Below are 18,559 nucleotides of genomic sequence, written 5' to 3'. Positions count from 1 at the left end.
CAATATTGTGGGGTGCCGATCGGTTTCCATGGCAGCCAGGGGGCCTAACAAAGGCCCCCAGCTGCTTTCAGCAACTGCCGATTAAGCCATGCCAGAGACATGGCTTAATAGATTGCCTGTCAGTTTTAGGCCCTGTTCACACAGAGTTTTTTTTATAGGAAAAACTGGTATTTTGAGGCAGATTTTGATCTGCCTGCACACAGCTTGCCGTGTTTTTCGCCCACAGCAATTGAGCACCGCGGGCAAAGACGCAGAATTGTAAAACGCCCGAAGATTGGGCATGTTGCTTCTTTTAACCGCTCGCGGGGAAAAAAACGCCTCCGCCTCCCATTGAAATCAATGGGAGGCATTTTCAGCAGCTTTTTGGTGCGTTTTCTGAAGCGGTTTCCGCATAAAAAAAACGGGTCGAAATGCTTTGGTTACCAAGTATACCAAAGCATTATATAAGCGATCAGCAGATCGCATGTTGAAGTCCCCGAATGGGGGAAAAAAATTAATAATTGTATTTAACTGTATTTTTAATTATTTTATTTTTTTCAATATACTAACTGTATTTTTAGTGTATGAAAAAAAATATTACAATAAAAATATAAATCAAGGCACTTTTTTCCCCCAAAAAGTGGTCTTTATTTAGTAAAAGTGCAAAAAAAAAAAAAAACATACATGGGATCGCCACGATCGTAACAACTCAAACAATAAAGTTAACACATTAAACCGCCGTAAAAAAAACAATGTCAAAACTCCTTTTTTCATCCCATTCCCCCCATAAAAAATTAAATAAAAAAAAGTTAATCAATAAGTCCCATGCACCCTAAAATACTACCAATGAAAACTGCACCTTGTCCCGCAAAAAAATAAGCCCACATACGGCTACATCGACTGAAAAATAAAAAAAGTTACGGCTCTTGGACTGCGGCGAAGTAATTTTATTTTTTAAAAGGGATTTTATTTAGCAAACATAAAAACTTTACGTATTTGGTACCTCTGGAACCGTGCCAAAGAAATAGAATTAAGGTAACATGTTATAGAATAGCGGTTTATTTTCAATTTTTTCCTAAAATAAAGTTAATAAAAGTTAAATATATTATATGCATCCAAATATGGTGCAATTAAAAAACACAACTCGTCCGGCAAAAAACAAGCCCTTATTCGGCTATGTTGACGGAACAAAAAAAAAAAAAAAGTTACAACTCTTAGAATGCAACAGTGAAAAAACATAAAATTATCTTTGGTCATTAACGCGCAAAAGAGCTTGGTCATTAAGGGGTTAATGGAGGGAAAAGGTTTTGTTTTTTTTTGCATTTTTTCCTTAGATTATTTTTTTTATTAGTTGGATTGATAAGGGACAAAGGGAGTGTCAGTGTAAACACATTCCCAGTAGCTCACAGCTGGGGGAAAGATTCCTTTTATTGTGCAGGCCAGCCAATAAAAATCAAAGCACTAGAAGTGGCTTCTTCTCGCCAGCACTGATAACATTAGGTTGGCATTGTGAAAGGGAGTACAAAAAAAAAAATGCCCCCTGGTGTTCTTTTAAGTTATTCCAATCGCAAAATGGTTATGCTTTTTGTCATCTAATAGAGAAATTGAATATTTTATCGTGGGACAACCCCTTTAACAAAAATATTGTATTATGAGAGACTACCAACCAATTGCATACAAAGAAGAGAGGGGCCCGATAGAAAAAAGTTAAATGCACCCACACATTGTGATTGAGCCAGGAGAGAAGGGACTGGTGTCTTTTTCCCTCCATATCCTTACCATGACACCTTTGCCAATTCTCAAACTCTTGTTTGCTAACCACTAGCTTAACCAGGGCCGCACCGTCCATGAGGCGAGATGAGCATCTCGGCTCAGCCGGCGGCCTGCTTCTTCTCTGAGGTGGCGGCGGCACCACTGAAACTAGCCACCACCACCCCCTCCTTCACTAATTGTATCTGCGTCTGACACAGATACAATTACATGCAAAAGCGCAGAAAACGTTCTGTGCCCAACCATTCAGTGCCTTACAATGACGCTGATTTTAACAATGCGCAAAGCTTTCGTTGTTGAAAGGTGCTGATTGGCGGGGCAAGTTATTCTCCCCTGTCAATCAGCGTTTTTCAACGACTCTAGCAGCGTGATAACATCATCGTGTCTCTTGCATCGTTCAGCCCCAGCAGACCTGCTCAGAAGAGAGCAGGTCTGCATTGACACAGGACTGCGTGGGAACGGGATCAAGGCGAGTATGTAAAGTTGTTTTTTTCTTTAAAAAGTGTGCGTTGCATTATCTACAGGAGGGGAGGGCTATATGTTGGGCATAATCTACATAGGGGGCTATATGTAGGGAATTATCTACAGTGGGGGCTATTTGTAGGGAACTATATACATGGTGCTATATGTGTGGCACTATCTACAGAGGGGCTATATGTGGGGCACTATCTACAGGGGGATCCATCTACAGGGAGCACTGTGTGTGTGGGACACAGTGTATGGTGCTATTATAATCAGGGACAGTGTATGGCACGATTATATTTAGGGGTGTAGTGTGTGGCATCATGAGAATTTTATCTTCATTTATAGGTGCAGAAATGTTTGAAAAGTGAGAAGCTGAAGACATCTGAGCGACAAACTGCAGAAATGGTCTGTAGCCGGGAGAAGTCGTCATGAGGTCTGGACCGGATGGAGAAGGAGAAAAAAAAAACCAACTAGGATCTGAGATGGTCACTGAATATAACGGTTTAATCTGCCTCTAATCAGTACTGTAGCCACTATATGATCTGCAGCAAAAGGATAGTTGGTATGATTTTTTTTTTGTGACACAGCAACTCCCAGCATATTCTTACCATTGTTCGCACCATGCTGAAGCTGTAGTTTTACGCCGTACAAACCTATACGGCAGGGCTTGCACTACATTAAACTGTATTTATGTGCTATGTTTGGTTCTGGATACATATGTGCGCTGAGCTAAGTTTGGTTCTGGTGATGTATATATAGCTAGGTTCCGGTGATCGATTGATGTATATATGCGCTGAGCTAGGTTCCGGTGATCGATTGATGTATATATGCGCTGAGCTAGGTTTCGGTGATGTATATATGCGCTGAGCTAGGTTCCGGTGATGTATATATGCGCTGAGCTAGGTTCCGGTGATGTATATATGCGCTGAGCTAGGTTCCGGTGATGTATATATGCGCTGAGCTAGGTTCCGGTGATGTATATATGCGCTGAGCTAGGTTCCGGTGATGTATATATGCGCTGAGCTAGGTTCCGGTGATGTATATATGCGCTGAGCTAGGTTCCGGTGATGTATATATGCGCTGAGCTAGGTTCCGGTGATGTATATATGCGCTGAGCTAGGTTCCGGTGATGTATATATGCGCTGAGCTAGGTTCCGGTGATGTATATATGCGCTGAGCTAGGTTCCGGTGATGTATATATGCGCTGAGCTAGGTTCCGGTGATGTATATATGCGCTGAGCTAGGTTCCGGTGATGTATATATGCGCTGAGCTAGGTTCCGGTGATGTATATATGCGCTGAGCTAGGTTCCGGTGATGTATATATGCGCTGAGCTAGGTTCCGGTGATGTATATATGCGCTGAGCTATGTTCCGGTGATGTATATATGCGCTGAGCTAGGTTCCGGTGATGTATATATGCGCTGAGCTAGGTTCCGGTGATGTATATATGCGCTGAGCTAGGTTCTGGTGCTGTGTATATATGCACTGAGCTAGGTTCTGGTGATGTGTATCTATGTGCTGAGCTAGGTTCTGGTGCTGTGTATATATGCGCTGAGCTAGGTTTTGGTGCTGTATTTATATGCGCTGAGATTGGTTCTGGTGCTGTATATATGTGCTGAGCTTTGTTCTGGTGTTGTATATATGTACGGAGCTTGGTTCTGGTGCCGTATATATCAGGGCTTTGTTCTGATGCTGTAATTATATAGTATATATTTATAATAACAAAATTGCAAGACAGACAGAATTGTTTTAAATTAATTGTATATTTAATGGGAACCTGTCAGGTACTTAAAACTCCTTGAACAGCCACCATGCCGCAATACATGACCTGACAATATTTCCAAATATTCCCCTGTATGTTTTTTTTCAGACGCAGCAAAATCTATAATATCAAAATGGGGAGGTGCCGCTATCCTGAATAGTCACATGGTCCTGCCTCCAAACCCACCTTTTCGTGCTTGATTAACATCCCCCTGGCTGTTATACATCACTACCAGTCTCCTCCAACTTCCTCGGATGCGCCATTGCCTTGTACGTCTCGGGCACGCACCGTGCAGCGAGGTGTATTCTGCCCGGCTGCACCGCACATGCCAGAGGAGTACAATTCAACGGTGCATCCGCAAGAGTTGGAGGAGGCTGCTAGTGATGTAGAAAAGCCAGGGGGATATCACTCAAAGTCTGGGGGGCGCCATTTCAATTTTTGCCACAGGCAGCAGAAATGCTAGAGTCGGCCCTGAGCGTAACTATAACCATAGGAGCTGCTATGGGGCCTTAAGGTTGAGGGGGGGCCCTCAGGTGCTAGAACATTGTTCCTTGTTATTCCCTACAAAAAGTAGATAGCCTTCTGCTATCTAGCACTATGATATGGATTCCCTGATATATGGTGGTGTTTTTTTATTTTATACCTTTTTTGTTGATGCTTATTCTGCAGTTTTAAATTTCTGTCACTAGGGGGGGCCCCATCTGATTTTGCTATGGGGCCCTATAAATTCTAGTTACACCCTGTTGCTAACAATGCAGTTCCCCTGAAGAGGACAGTTCTGCACAGGTTTTCACCTCTTAGTAAGAAAGGGGATGAGACCAAGAAGGGTCTTTCCAAAGTCCCCATAGCAGTTGCATGGTAAATTTTGTGCAATATGTACGCCCTTGCTACCAACTGAAAAATCCAATACGACAGATCATTTTATTGCGAGTAATTATGTAATCTATTGATAAAAGTCGTTTATTTCTTGATGCTGTTTAATGAGACGTTGTATGATGTCCCTGCAGCTGACGACATGTACGCATAAAATATTTCAAATGTTTTGCACAAATCATTCCCCCCTCACCCACTTTTTTGAAAAGTACACAATGTTTCACATGTTACAGCTGTACAATACTCTGTGCTCCAGGAGATGAATGTAGAGCCAAGATTATGGATAAATCGAATTCCACCTAGTCGGCTCATATACTGAGAACAGCCACAAACAAGAATGTGAACGGGGGTTATTTTTTTATGGGGAAAAAAGAAAGGCAGATTAAAATGTTAAACAGCAATTGCTGTTAAAACAATTCAACAAACAAAGGTGTGAAACATAATTGTACTTCGTGTGAACTACTTCTTGAAATTACAGCATATGGCATGCTCAGCTAAAGCCTTCAATTAAAAGGAGAACTCTTGGTTGAATGGATTTGCTTGTTTATGCAATTATTATTTTTTTCAATCCATTTATATTTTGATTATTTTTATCGAATTTAATGGGGTCGTATATGAATATAAAAACATGATTGCTTTGTTCCAAAAATAGTACCACTTTAACGTCAATACAAATAATCAAAATGAAAAAAAAAGATTTAAAAAAATAAAATAAAAATGTAAATTAATGAACAAGCAAATACATTCAACCAAAGAGTCTATGGTAGTTCTATCTCATAACCAGTCCTTAAATTCCTTTAACAAACAACGGAGCAGGTTTTAAGTAAACTAAGATTCCTTTATAGCACGAAGCCTATTATAGAGGTTCTCCCCTAAAATCATTGCATCTAGCAAAAAAAAAAAAAATCTTTATATATTATCTTTATAATATGGGGTCATATGGAGACACCACACAGCAGTACATACATGAAGTGCCTACAGCTCCATAGTATGAAACCACAGACACTCCGTACAGGCTCCGTGCTCATGGCTCTGCCATGTGCATGAGGCATCTGGCCAAATTTATACAGCCACATTTTAGCATGCCTATTAGGGTATGTTCACACGCTCAAGTAAAAATGGCTGTAAAATACGGAGCCGTTTTCAAGGGAAAACCGCCTCTGATTTTCAGCCATTTTTAAAGCAAAGTTTTTTGGAGCGGTTTTTCTATTGACACAATGAAAAACAGTTCCAAAAATGGCTCAGGAAGTGACATACACTTCTTTTTACGGGGGCGTTTTTTTTTTTTTTACACCCTGAAAAACGCCTGAAAACACAATGTGAACATATCCTTACAGCCGACAACACCTACGGTTAAACCAGCCTTAGAAGGCAATAGAGATTGTCATTTAAGTTTTGATCTTTAGAACCAGGGGAGTGAGGGATGAGAAGCGATCCGGGTCTTTTGGCCATAATACTGTATGGAAGTTTAAATTAACCCATATGATTGACATGTGAAACTGGCTTTAGAGAAGCGGGTGCTTTATTTACGAACATAGGAATTTTGAATAACATAACATTTTGTAAATATTTTTCATGGTTTCAATTTCTACAATTTTAGAATTGATTTCAAACAAAAAGTTCCCAGCTGCAAAACAGTAATTTTACAAACTACTAGCAAATTCTTCAAACTTTAAGCAGCACTAAATGTCAAGCATTATACAAGAAGTTTTCAAAATAAATGTAAAATAGTTAAAATGTCAATATTTCAGATAGTCAGCAACTACTGTACTAAGCAATCAAGAAAAAAATAATTTTTCACATACTGAAGTATTACAAAACTACTAAAACAAATATTTTCAGATGTTAGCCGAAGATTGAGCACTTTTTTAGATGGAGTGCTCATTATAATGTCATTCTTAAAGTATTTTAGTGAAGGATTTCACAGATCAGCGGTACTTTGATCTATTTTCCTGTAATACTGAACTTCCGCATGTGTGGTGGTGTGGTTTGGAGAGAATGGTAAATAGTTCATGCCCATTCATTAAGTGCAAGGATAAACACAATTGAGAAGTATTAAAACAAAAAAAATCAAATTGCAAATAACTGGCGCGTTTATACCTAGCAACCATTGATGTCGGCATTCATTTTCTAATTAACCCTTCAAGGGGTATTGCAGTTTTAACAAATAAATCTTATTGTGTGTGTAGAATGACAAGTTATACAAATTCCCAACAGAATTCCTCATGGTTTCAAAAGCTCTGCTTGAAGTCTCATGCTGGATTAACATACAGCGTTTACGCTGGCATTTTTGCGAGGTTTTTTTTTTTTGCTGCACTAATAAAACGCTGCAGCCAGATGTTACTTTAAAGTCGTTGGTAAAATAGAAGAGCCCATTTTTTGCGCATTAGTGCCATTTTCTTCAAAATGCATCATGCTCTAGGTATGGTGTCTTTTCTGGGATATTTCCCCATAAGCTTCTATGTAGGACTTAAAAAAAGCTGTACAAAATGACACATAATAAATATTGCCACCAAAAACGGATGCAACATTAAAAAATGCTGGTGTTTTTGCATGCAGTTTAAAACACCAGTCATAAACTCTCTGAAGGAGGCCTTATAAATGTACTGTAAGGAGCCGTGCACCTTTGTTTCCATCACATGACCAGGACAGATTTTTATCCACTGGAAGTAAGCAATGACTGTTCCTATTGAATGACAGCAAGCAGAGATCTTTAAAATGGTGTGAAATTAGTACATAAAGTATATTGAAGAAATTGTATAACCGGTCATACAAAAAAAAAAACAACATTTATTTGTTGAAACTGCAATACCCCTTTAAGGCCAGGATCACACACACGTTTTGGTGCGGATTTTGGCTTATTTTTTTGGAGCCAAAGAAGTGGTTTGAAAATTAACAAAAAGGTATTAAGAACAGACCGACGCATCTCCTTTCTTTGGTGTATACTCCACAAGAAAAACGGAGCCAAAAACTTAGTTTTAAAAGATTTTTTTTTTAAATTACAGCATGCCCCATCTGTAATAAGAATGGCATATAACAGCCATTGTTTAAAAAATAAAAATAAAGAAGTTCTCCAAACATTACAAAAACTGCTTTTTGCCAAAAACAGTGGGTACTAATCTCAGTAAGGCCAGAATAACACACACCGTTTTGATGCAGTTTTTGGCAGTTTTTTTTTTTTCAGCAAAATCCAGAATTGGATCCAAAAAGAAGGAAAGGGGTAAAGAAGAGTCTGATGCATCTCCTCTCTTTCGTGTCCACTACGGAGTTTGGCTCCAAAAACAGCATCAAAACTGTGTATGTGTGATCCTGGCCTAAAGCCACTTGTATTACCTGTGGTGTTGCTAAAGTTTCTCAACGTGCAGTTTTGTGCTGCACCACATAACCAGGTGTAACTAAAGCCTAAGGCTCTGTGCAGAAACCGTATATTTAGAGCCAAGGACAGGATCAGAACGTATCCTGCGAGATCAGATAAACCTTTCCCAACTTGCCTTGTGATAGTCTATTCTGTTCTCAGAGGCAATTATCCAATTATGTCCTTGGCTCTAAATACAGTATATGGCTAACCCGAATACACAGATCCCATGTGCTTGACCCCCTATACCTCTTCCATGCTCTCTACCTACCTCCGAGTCTTTTTCCAGCTGGCGTCTGGTCTGAATCCAGGAGTGCAGAATCCGATCATCAACAGCCTCTGTATGAGACAAGTCATGAGGCGAGCTCCACAGGTTTCTCTCATCATCATCATGGACCACAGAGTAATTCTGGATGTGGTTGTTATTACTGATGAAACAAACGGTTATTAACTGTCAATATTATAGTTTTGTGGAATTAAACTATCGATTGGATTTCATTTCAGTTATAGTAACATTACTCTTTCCAAAAGTGTCCCGTTTCTACATTCTCTATTAACTCTAAAAGAAGGTGAACCTGGGTAAGCTCACAATCTCCGGTAATCGTACACTCACCAACAACTGGGTTGAGATCCTAACAACTTTTGATTTAGAGAAGACTCAGCTACAATCAATATATCACATCTCAATAAACTTACTCATTAGACCTGTAACCAAGTTACTCATTATAGCCAATAATTCACTGTATATTTTGATATTTAACTTGTGCTCCCACAAAGTATTAAAGATTGCAATTCACTGAAGTGATTAAGGAGTAAAATTTATAATATTTATTAGGTAACTCTGTAAAAACAGGGGTACAAATCACCACTGTGAAAAGAGCCCACCGTGCTTGTTAAAAACGGTTTTAAATATATACTACAATTGCTGGTTAGTTTGTGAACCCTCCTCTAATAGAGTATGCTTGAAAATATGGGATCAGCGTTTAAACATTGGTGTATCAGTGAATGGGACCCTGCAACACACCAGAGCCTGCAGTTACCGCTCCTAAGTACCCCAGTGCTGGGGTTGCCCAACGATACCACTGCCACCTACGCTACAATCCCTTTCTCATCTGACCCTAGGCATTTCTATATATTATTTCATCAGGGATCTGTACTTTTATCATTCTGGCTGAAGCGCCAGTGATATAGATCTGTAACAGATATTCTGTTACACACACGGAAGCGTGCTCGCATGGATGTCAGCGGCACTCTTCACTCATGACTCAGAGTTTATACAATTAATACTCCTCCCCTTGGGCTGAGGCAAAGCCTCGAAGACGGCCAATCACAGTGGGCCGCGTCATCTGTGACGTATGGTCATGTGCCTCCCGGCGCGTCAACGGACATACCCGGAAGTCCACCACCATCATCATCATGCCGAATGTGCAGGCGCAGAGAGAGACCTCGGAGTGCATCTCATTAGTGCCCAAAGCCCTCCCATCTAGGGGACGGAGCTAAAATATTAACGTGAGAATCAAGATTGCTGTCCAGCTCAACACTGCAATCTGGCAGCCATTAGTCTAGCAAAACCCTCTGTTCACCCACTAGGTATGGATAAATAGGCAATAGTAGGGTTTCCTACAATAGTACATTCTGACCATATTAAAAGGACAACTATACCAATATTTGAGAATTAATAAATGACTACAGATGAGTGTAAACATAAATAAAGCAAATCCAAAATCCGCTTATCTGGCTCCAATAGATAACGCTAGCGGGACAGGTATAATCAGTCTGCTCGTTTAGACCCTCTGGCTGTGTACAAGCCAGTCTGTAGATCCACTGGGCCTCCTTTCTCAGAATTAGATTGTCCCAGTCCCCTCCACGTTTTGGAGGACGCACCAGTTCAATCGCCTGAAATCTTAAGCATTCTGCTCTACCATGATGTTTAGCGTGTACATGCTTAGATATGGGAGTGTCTCTGTCATTTGTCACACCTCCTACATGTTCTCTAATTCGGCGCCGAAATGTTTTACCCACATAATTCAGTGGGCATGGACATGTGATAAGATACACCACCCCTGCTGTTTTACGATTCACAAAATCTCTTATATCATACTCTATTTCGGTGGGGACACTTGAATTTTCTCCCATTCTGGATAAAGTTGCAAGCTCTACATCTACCACATTTGTATGTACCTGGAATCTTCCTATCAAGCCATGTTCCTTTTTGTGGTATAGGATCAAAGCAACTATGCATCACTCTGTCCCTGATATTTTTACCCCTTCGGAACGTGACCGATGGCTGATGAGTGATCTGATCCGTCAAGTCCATATCTGCACTGAGAATACGCCAGCATCTTTTTAGTATTTTCATAACCTCTGATTGTTTGGAGTCAAAAGTGCCTATAAGTCTAGTAATTTTTTCCTCTTTTCTTTTTCTTGGAACTAAGAGACTCGTTCTGTCAGAATTTCTTGCCACCTCATAAGCCTTTTTGGTTACACCTTTTGGAAAACCCCTCTCCTTCAATCTAGTAGCAAGATCTTGTGACTGCAGCTCAAAATCATCTAAAGAGCTGCAATTCCGGCGTATCCTCATGAACTGGCCCCTGGGGATACCTCGTTTTAGGGGGTAGGGATGACAGCTGTCCCATTGCAAAAAGCTGTTTGTTGCGGTCTCTTTTCGGTGTACCTTGGTGCGAATTGTGCCTTCCTTAGTTTTTGTGATCTTGAGATCCAGGAATGATAGTTCTAGATCACTAATCTCACTTGTAAATCTCAGCCCTAGATCATGCTCATTCAGAGCTACCACAAACGGCATGAAAATCTTCGACTGTGGAATTCCAAAGTAACAGCACGTCATCAATATATCTTATCCAGAGACCTATTGATGAAGTCCAACTGGAAATTTTTTCCCCAAAAACTACCATTTCTTCCCACCAGCCAAGGTACAAATTCTCATATGTGGGATCAGTGGGACTCCCCATTGCCGTACCTCGTTGCTGATGAAAAATGCGATCTTCCCCCAAAAAAATTTCCAATACATTTTAAATATATATATTATTAATTATTATTATGTATATATTTAATATATTCTGTACCTGTGTGTATTATTTATAGGTATACACTGATATGTTGCTTTGGGCAACTGCTTCACTTTTGCCATGCACTTGCTTTGTAGACACTTCCCGAATAATGTTGAAAACTCCCTATTTAGGCATGGAAGCTTTGTTATCTGTTATAGCAATATTTGTCTGCATAAATAGGAAGTTATTAACATCAGATATGCCTAGCAGTATTAAAGTGAATTACTTCAAATTATGTACTCTTCAGCAAAAACATTCCTTAAAAATGCTAAAAGGTGTATTTTTTTTTTTTTTTACTCTGTTGGAGAACGTTCCTGTAGCTGCTCATTTCAGTAGCAGAGGCCATATTATGCTAGGGATGCGGTGGTCGGGGCCCCTAAATGGCGGATACCCCTGGGAAATTGCCACCTCTATAATAATAGTATTTGGTCCTGCATACATTTAGGGCCTATTTAGAAGAGCGTTGTTCACGTCCCTATGATATCTGAGTGTAGAACAGATAGCACAAGGACTGAACGCTGACATATTAAAGTGAATAGGCTAATCCACATGTTCGATTTTCCAAATGGACAGTTGCAAAGAAAATTACAACATGCACTTCTTCGGTCTGGTTCTCAAACTAGACATGCCCATCCAAGACAATAAAAAATAAATAAAAAAAAGTGGACAGCACACAGGTGCCATCCGTGTGCAGTCTGTTCCATGGATGGGTGGCTAGGAGACGCAGGTAATATTTTTTTTTTTTGACAGACGTCAAAATAGGATGATCACTGATGCTACGTGAAATGTAAGAATGGACAAAACCTGATGTGTAGATTTAAATAATAATAAAATAAGTATTTCTGAATGTCTAATGCACACAATGTTGTGTGCCGGCCGGGTCCCGTCCGTGATCCGTGGAAAGATAGGACACGTCCCATCTTTCCACGGATCGGAAAGTCGGGTTATTTTTCACGGACCCGATTCACCTGCTAAATTGAATAGGTCTGTGAAAACTATCTGGTGCCACGCGGATGCCGTGAAAAACTGCAACTGCACAAACTGTATGGCGTAAACATGATGTGAACAGAGCTCTAAAACAGCCATATACCAAACTGCAATACTGTCCCTTAGTAGACTATCAAGCATGTTAAATATGCTAAGGTTGCATGAAAAAAAATGCAATAATGCAAAACGCAATGAGCAAAAATTATTTTGCCAAAAAGAGAATAGATCCCAGCAAACTAAGAAAATTACTTTTTACTGCTGGGATCTGTCCCAGTCTTTTAAAAAAAATAAAAAAAGAAAAGATTATTTTTTGGATAGAACATGCCCAACATGTGAAAGAGCCCAAATAAGTATGAACCTTAACGCATTGTCACGTACATGTGACAATCGTTGAAGTGAGGTATGAAGCGGGCTGAGCACGTTCCATACACAGTCGACACCTCACTGCAACAGATGGAATCAAATATCACTTGGATTCCGCCCGTTTAACCCCTTAAATGTCACGGTCAATTGTGACCACAGCATCTAAAGGTGCTAGAAAGAAGGAGGCGGCCCCCTCAGACAGCCCATCGGCCCCCCATGATGTGGTCGCGGGGTGCTGATGATTGTCATGGCAGCCTGGGGGCCTAATGAAGGCCCCCGGGTCTGCCATCTTTGTACTCCTATTAAACCCTTCATCCAGAAGGGCTTATGAGGAGCCTATCAAAATAGCGACATACTGAAATACATTAGTATTGCAGTATATAGTGCTGGTTCGAGTACCCTAGGGGGCACTAATAAAAAAACAAAACAAAACAAAACACACCTTTTCACATGCTCTCTCTAAAGTAATGTTATTTTTTTTTTAATTAACATAACTGGTATCGCCGCCTTCATAATAGTCCAAACTCTTACAACATTATTGAACCCACACTATGAATGCTGTAAAAGAAAAAAAAAAAAAAAAGTTGTGTACCCCAAAATAATACCAATAAAAAATAGAGCCCGCACCGCAACAAAAAAAGCCCCGCTTAAGCCAGAGAGAAAAAGAGAGTATTTTTTTCACAATAGTTTTTTTGTTGTAAAAAAAAATAAAAACCACCACCATAAAATTTGGTATCGCCGTAATTGTATCAATCCGTAGAAGAAAGTTAACATGTCAAATTGGTCACAGTACTTCTTAGATTGAGTCTAAGACACTACCCTCGGTTCACAGATTGGATGGAACTGCACACGTGAGCAGCTCTGGCCAATCCGAGAACAGTGGGAGTGTCTCAGACTTGGTCTAAGAAGCACGGCAGCCATTTTGGGACAGCACAGAGGGGACCCTAAAATGGCGGATCTGCGGCAGAGGGTGTAAAGTAGTACGCATTATGGACCTCTGAGGAGTTTTGACAAAAACGATTGGTGTCGACATAAGCCAACCACTCAGTGACATGAGAAAGAAAACATTGTGACTAGTTTAGAATGTTTGTGTGCCATTTTTATCAATGTAGTGCAGCTTGCAGACTTATATCTGCAGTACAGGCATACCTTTACAACTTTTAAGTATCGTAAAGAGGGACAACCGATGAGGAACAGGTAGGGTATGTGCACACGATAACTGCATTTACGTCTGAAATTACAGAGCGGTTTTCAGGAGAAAACAGCTCTGCAATTTCATACGTAATTGCACGTACTCGCGTTTTGCGAGGCGTCAATTACGGCCGTAATTTGGAGTGGTTCTTCATTGGAATCAATGAAAAATAGCTCAAATTACATCTCAAGAAGTGTCCTGCACTTCTTTTGACGAGCCGTCTTTTTTACGCGTCGTCGTTTGACAGCGACGCGTAAATGACAGGTTGTCGGCACAGTACGTCGGCAAACGCATTCAAATGAATGGGCAGATGTTTGCCGACGTATTGGAGCCGTATTTACAAATGTAAATCGAGGCGTAAAACGTCTCGTTTATGTTCGAATATAGGTCGTGTGAACCCATTCGTACAGTTGACACCAGGACATACCACCCGCAGCCTGGTACAGCGGGACACTGCCACGCTGAATCCGGGATGGTTGGGAGATAGAGGGTAGACCATGCAACTTGGTACAAGGGAGCCATAAAGCCTCTAACATGTAGGCCGGTATCAGGAGTGGTGCAACACAAATGTTAATGATTTTTACATGTATACAAAGCCTAGAAGCATAAGAAGCTGTTCTGCCACAACGGAAGCAGCCAATTTGGGGGCTTTCCAATTATCAGTAAGCTATGACGTGGTTTGTACTTCAATCATCGGAGAGATTACTTTAAAGTGCCAGAATTAAACAGATAAGCAGTCTGGACTTTTTCCATTAGGGCTAAGGGGTCATGCACATAGCCGTATTACAGCTCTATTTTGGATTGTGCTGTAGAACAGAGGTGCATGAGCCCTTTATTGTACCTCTTCTAATATGGTGGCATACAAAAGGTATTTGTATGTCACCATATTCTGCCCTAGAGGCATTCTCTTTCTGGGATAGAAAATTGTTGTACTGTGCATATAGGACATGACAGAGCTTGTACAGTCACTCTTCCATTTGAATGAGCCCTAAGGCCATGTTCACATAACATATAGTCGGGCTGATTTCAAAAGAAAACACCTTCTGAAATCCATTCATTTTTGTAGCTGAATGTAAAGCATTTTTCAAGCATATTTGAAAGTGTACTTTCTAAGCAATTTTTTTTAAGTATCAAATGGGAAAACCAGAAAAATCAGCTTGTAAAACGCTTCAAGAAGGGACATGTCAATTTTTTTTTCTGAAGTGCATTTTTACAAGGAGTTTTTTTTAATGTAATCTGAGCGTTTTATGCTCCGTAATACGCCTGTGTGCCGTGTGGACTTAGGGTGTATTTACACCTGTAGGTTTTAATCAGGTATTAAAGGGTAACTAAACCGTCAACAAACTTCTGACATGTCATAGTGACATGTCAGAAGTTTTGATCAGTGGGGATCCGAGCACTGAGACCCCCACCAATCGCTAGAACGAAGTGGGAGAAGCGCTTGGGTGAGCAGCTTGGTTTCTGATCAGTATTTCTCAGAAAGCTGATGTAGCGGTGTACGGACTCAATAGAAAGTATATGGGCCCATACACCGCTACATCAGCTTTTTACGGAAAAAGCAGATCAGAACATAAGCGGCTCAGCGCTCACCTGAGCGATTCTGCCGCTTAGTTCTAGCGATTGGTGGGGGTCTCAGTGCTCGGACCCCCACTGATCAAAACTTCTGACATGTCACTATGACGTCAGAAGTTGGTGGGAGGTTTAGTTACACTTTAATGTGCTATTTTTCAATCCAAAACCAGGTGTGGATCATAAGAGCTGTAGTATAAGGGTAGGGACACACAGCGAATACACTTCAGATTTTCCACAACGGATTTCATTGCAGAGAGTCCACAGCGTAGCACAGTAGCAGCAGTGTGGATGAGATTTGAACAAATGTCAATTTATGCTGCGGAATTGCTGCTTTTCTGTTGTGGGTTTTCCCAATTGAAATGAATGGGGAGGTCCTTCTACTGTACATACTCTATCTCTGGACATGAAACTTAATTTTCATTTGCAACCTATGTACCATGTTATTTTGGCATTTATCGCTTTTATACTTTTTGTGAAACCTCAATAAAATGTTATTGTAAAAAAATAATAATAATAAAAAAGGAAAATAATGGGGAGGTAAAAGCCGCAACAAATAGCCATCTGTTTGCGATAGAAACGCTGCAATTACACTACACAAATCACAACAGCAGACATTCAACTCTAAAAATGTAAAAAAATTAAAAAAAGAGGGGGAGGGGTTTGGGCAAAATTCCCTGTGGTTTCCGGGAAAGTCACACTATGTACTTTAATGCAGGGTATCCGCCCTGTGTGTCCCCACCCTAAGGCTTTATTCACACGAACCTTGAATATATCCTATGCAATTCAATGAGGACATTCAGATATGTAGTGTTTTTCATGCAGCATCTTTCCGTTGCGTGAAACACACTAAATGTCCTATTCTTGTGCACTTTTTGCGCATCATGCATCTATTGAAGTCAATGGGTATGTGAAAATCATGGACAGCACATCTGTGTTCACTCCGTGATTTACGCACAAGTTCATAAGAAATGAAGAGAAAAAAAAATTTTTAATAAAAAAATTTGCCCATAAACAGACATCAACTGACATCACAAAGAACTGCAACGCATGACAAACGTGTTCATTTTCTTGCGGACGCAAAACGGACATGTTTGTGTGAATCAGGCCTAAGGCTAGAGCTGCACTAAGACTTTTTGTAGCGCTATGGATTGATTTTAACTCTTGAGTGACAGCTGTAATCCAAATAAATACATTGAGTTGCATTCAATCTTGTGCACTGCAGCTGTCACTCAAGCGTTAAAATCAATCAATAGCACTAAAAATGATTCTAGGAGTAGCCCTGGCTATTTTCGATTTTTTTGCGGAATCCATTAATATTGAAAGCGTAATCGACTACGTTTTTCAATACAGCTTAAAATAATGTGTGCCAACCAAATTGGACACTATTTTGGCATACCTCTAGCTAATAGAAGTCTACATGCTTGTTAGATGTATACGTTGAACACAATGTCGTGGGTATGTCATCACAGCTGAACGTGATGTCATCAGTGCCCTATTTCTAAGGCTGGATTCACACGAGCACATTACGTCCGTAATGAACGGAACGTATCCGGCCGCAAGTCACGGACCGAACACACTGCAGGGAGCCGGGCTCCTAGCATCATAGTTATGTACGATGCTAGGCGTCCCGGCCTCTTCATGGAACTACTGTCCCGTACTGAAAACATGATTACAGTACGGGACAGTTGTCCGGCAGCGAGGCAGGGACTCCTAGCATCGAACATAAGTATGATGCTAGGAGCCCGGCTCCCTGCAGTGTGTTCGGTCCGGGACTTGCGGCCGAATACGTTCCGTCCATTACGGACGTAATGTGCTTGTGTGAATCCAGCCTTATAAATGGTGCATGTGTCAATCTTTGCACATTACTCATCATTGAATATAATTATTTACTACTTTTTCTGGTAAAGGCACTGTATAACAGAGTGTATACTATAGAACTGAAGAAATAAGATTGACTTACTTTACTAGAGGCTGCTTCTCGTTTTTAGGGTAATCAATACACCCGAGTCTTAGGCAACAAAAGGCGCACAACCAATCCTTCATACCCATGGAATCTGCTATGAAATAAAAAGACATGCAGTCAGAAATTAGACGCTTACTGTACCTGTCCTGCTTCCCCTTGCACTATCTCAATATACCTACCCTACAGCTTTCTGCACGGACACATAAATAACACACACAAGAAGCAGAGATACTTCAAATTGAGGGTTGCACATTATTCTCTGCAGGGATTAAACATTCACTCGGAGGATCATTCAAAGCAGGAATTAGATTCAACCCAAGCCCTCAGTCATATGGTTTTGTAACAAACTCCTTAGAGACAGGGAACTAAACAGGTTAGTCAGATGTTAATTGGGCATTAGCAATTTAGTGAGAGCTTGCATAAGGCTGCCCATACACACAGTGCACCTTCTGATCAGGTTTTTAACCAGTTTTTGCAGCCAAAACCAGAAGCGGATTCAAAGAAAGAGAAGTAGTATCTGTCCTTTATACTTTCTTTCCTTTTATGACACACACATGGTTTTGGCTTCAAAAACTGCTTAAAAAAACCTTGATCAAAACCTGCACGTGTATGTGCATAGAGGTAAACACATAGGGGGAATTTATTAACTTTTCGATAGCAGTTTTCTATTGTAGATAAGACGCAAACGGCACAAATGTCGCATTTTTCGGGAAAAATTTGGACTTTTGTGCCGTTTACGCACTTACAACAGTGCTTAGATAAAGGAGGCAGGGCCACCACAACCTGATAAATGTAATATAATTTACGCCAGAAACTGGCAAATCTAATCCAGCCCGTAGCTGAAGTAGATTTTATTTTCTGGCGCACGGCAGGCCAGAGATGTGCCTAATTTATTAAGAGGCATGTGCATGAGCCAAAGCCAGAAGTGGATCCAAAAGAAAGTAAAGATATAAAAGAAAGAACTGATGCATCGCATTTCTTATGTGTCCACTACTGTGTTTGTCTAAAAAAACTGAGCCAAATACTGCATCAAAACTATGTGTGTGATCTGGCCTTAAAACAGTTTTTGTAGCAGTTTTTGAATCAGATTTTTTAGCCAAAACACAAAGTAAGGGTATGTGCACACACAAAATCAAAAACGTCTGTAAATACGGAGCTGTTTTCAAGGGAAAACAGCTCCTGTTTTTCAGACGTTTTTTTAAGCCACTCG

At 40.4% G+C, this 18,559-nt stretch overlaps 1 protein-coding gene across 2 annotated transcripts in view; it reads right to left on the bottom strand.

Moving 5' to 3' along the window:
* Positions 1-18,559, bottom strand: part of MREG (melanoregulin) — a 68,259-nt gene that overhangs the window by 15,460 nt on the left and 34,240 nt on the right. The window contains exons 3-4 of one of the 2 annotated variants that reach the window (XM_075829631.1): positions 17,347-17,443; positions 8,476-8,632 (exon numbers count right to left, since the gene is read on the bottom strand). In XM_075829631.1, the coding sequence (XP_075685746.1) occupies positions 8,476-8,632; positions 17,347-17,443 (254 nt within the window). The remainder of the gene's footprint in view (positions 1-8,475; positions 8,633-17,346; positions 17,444-18,559) is intronic. The other variant, XM_075829632.1, reaches the window with a different exon arrangement.

Source organism: Rhinoderma darwinii, chromosome 6 (genome assembly GCF_050947455.1).
Source record: "Rhinoderma darwinii isolate aRhiDar2 chromosome 6, aRhiDar2.hap1, whole genome shotgun sequence".
Classification (NCBI taxonomy): domain Eukaryota; kingdom Metazoa; phylum Chordata; class Amphibia; order Anura; family Rhinodermatidae; genus Rhinoderma; species Rhinoderma darwinii.
The sequence above is the reverse complement of the archived record's forward strand: the minus strand, read 5'-3'. Positions and strand labels throughout refer to the sequence as shown.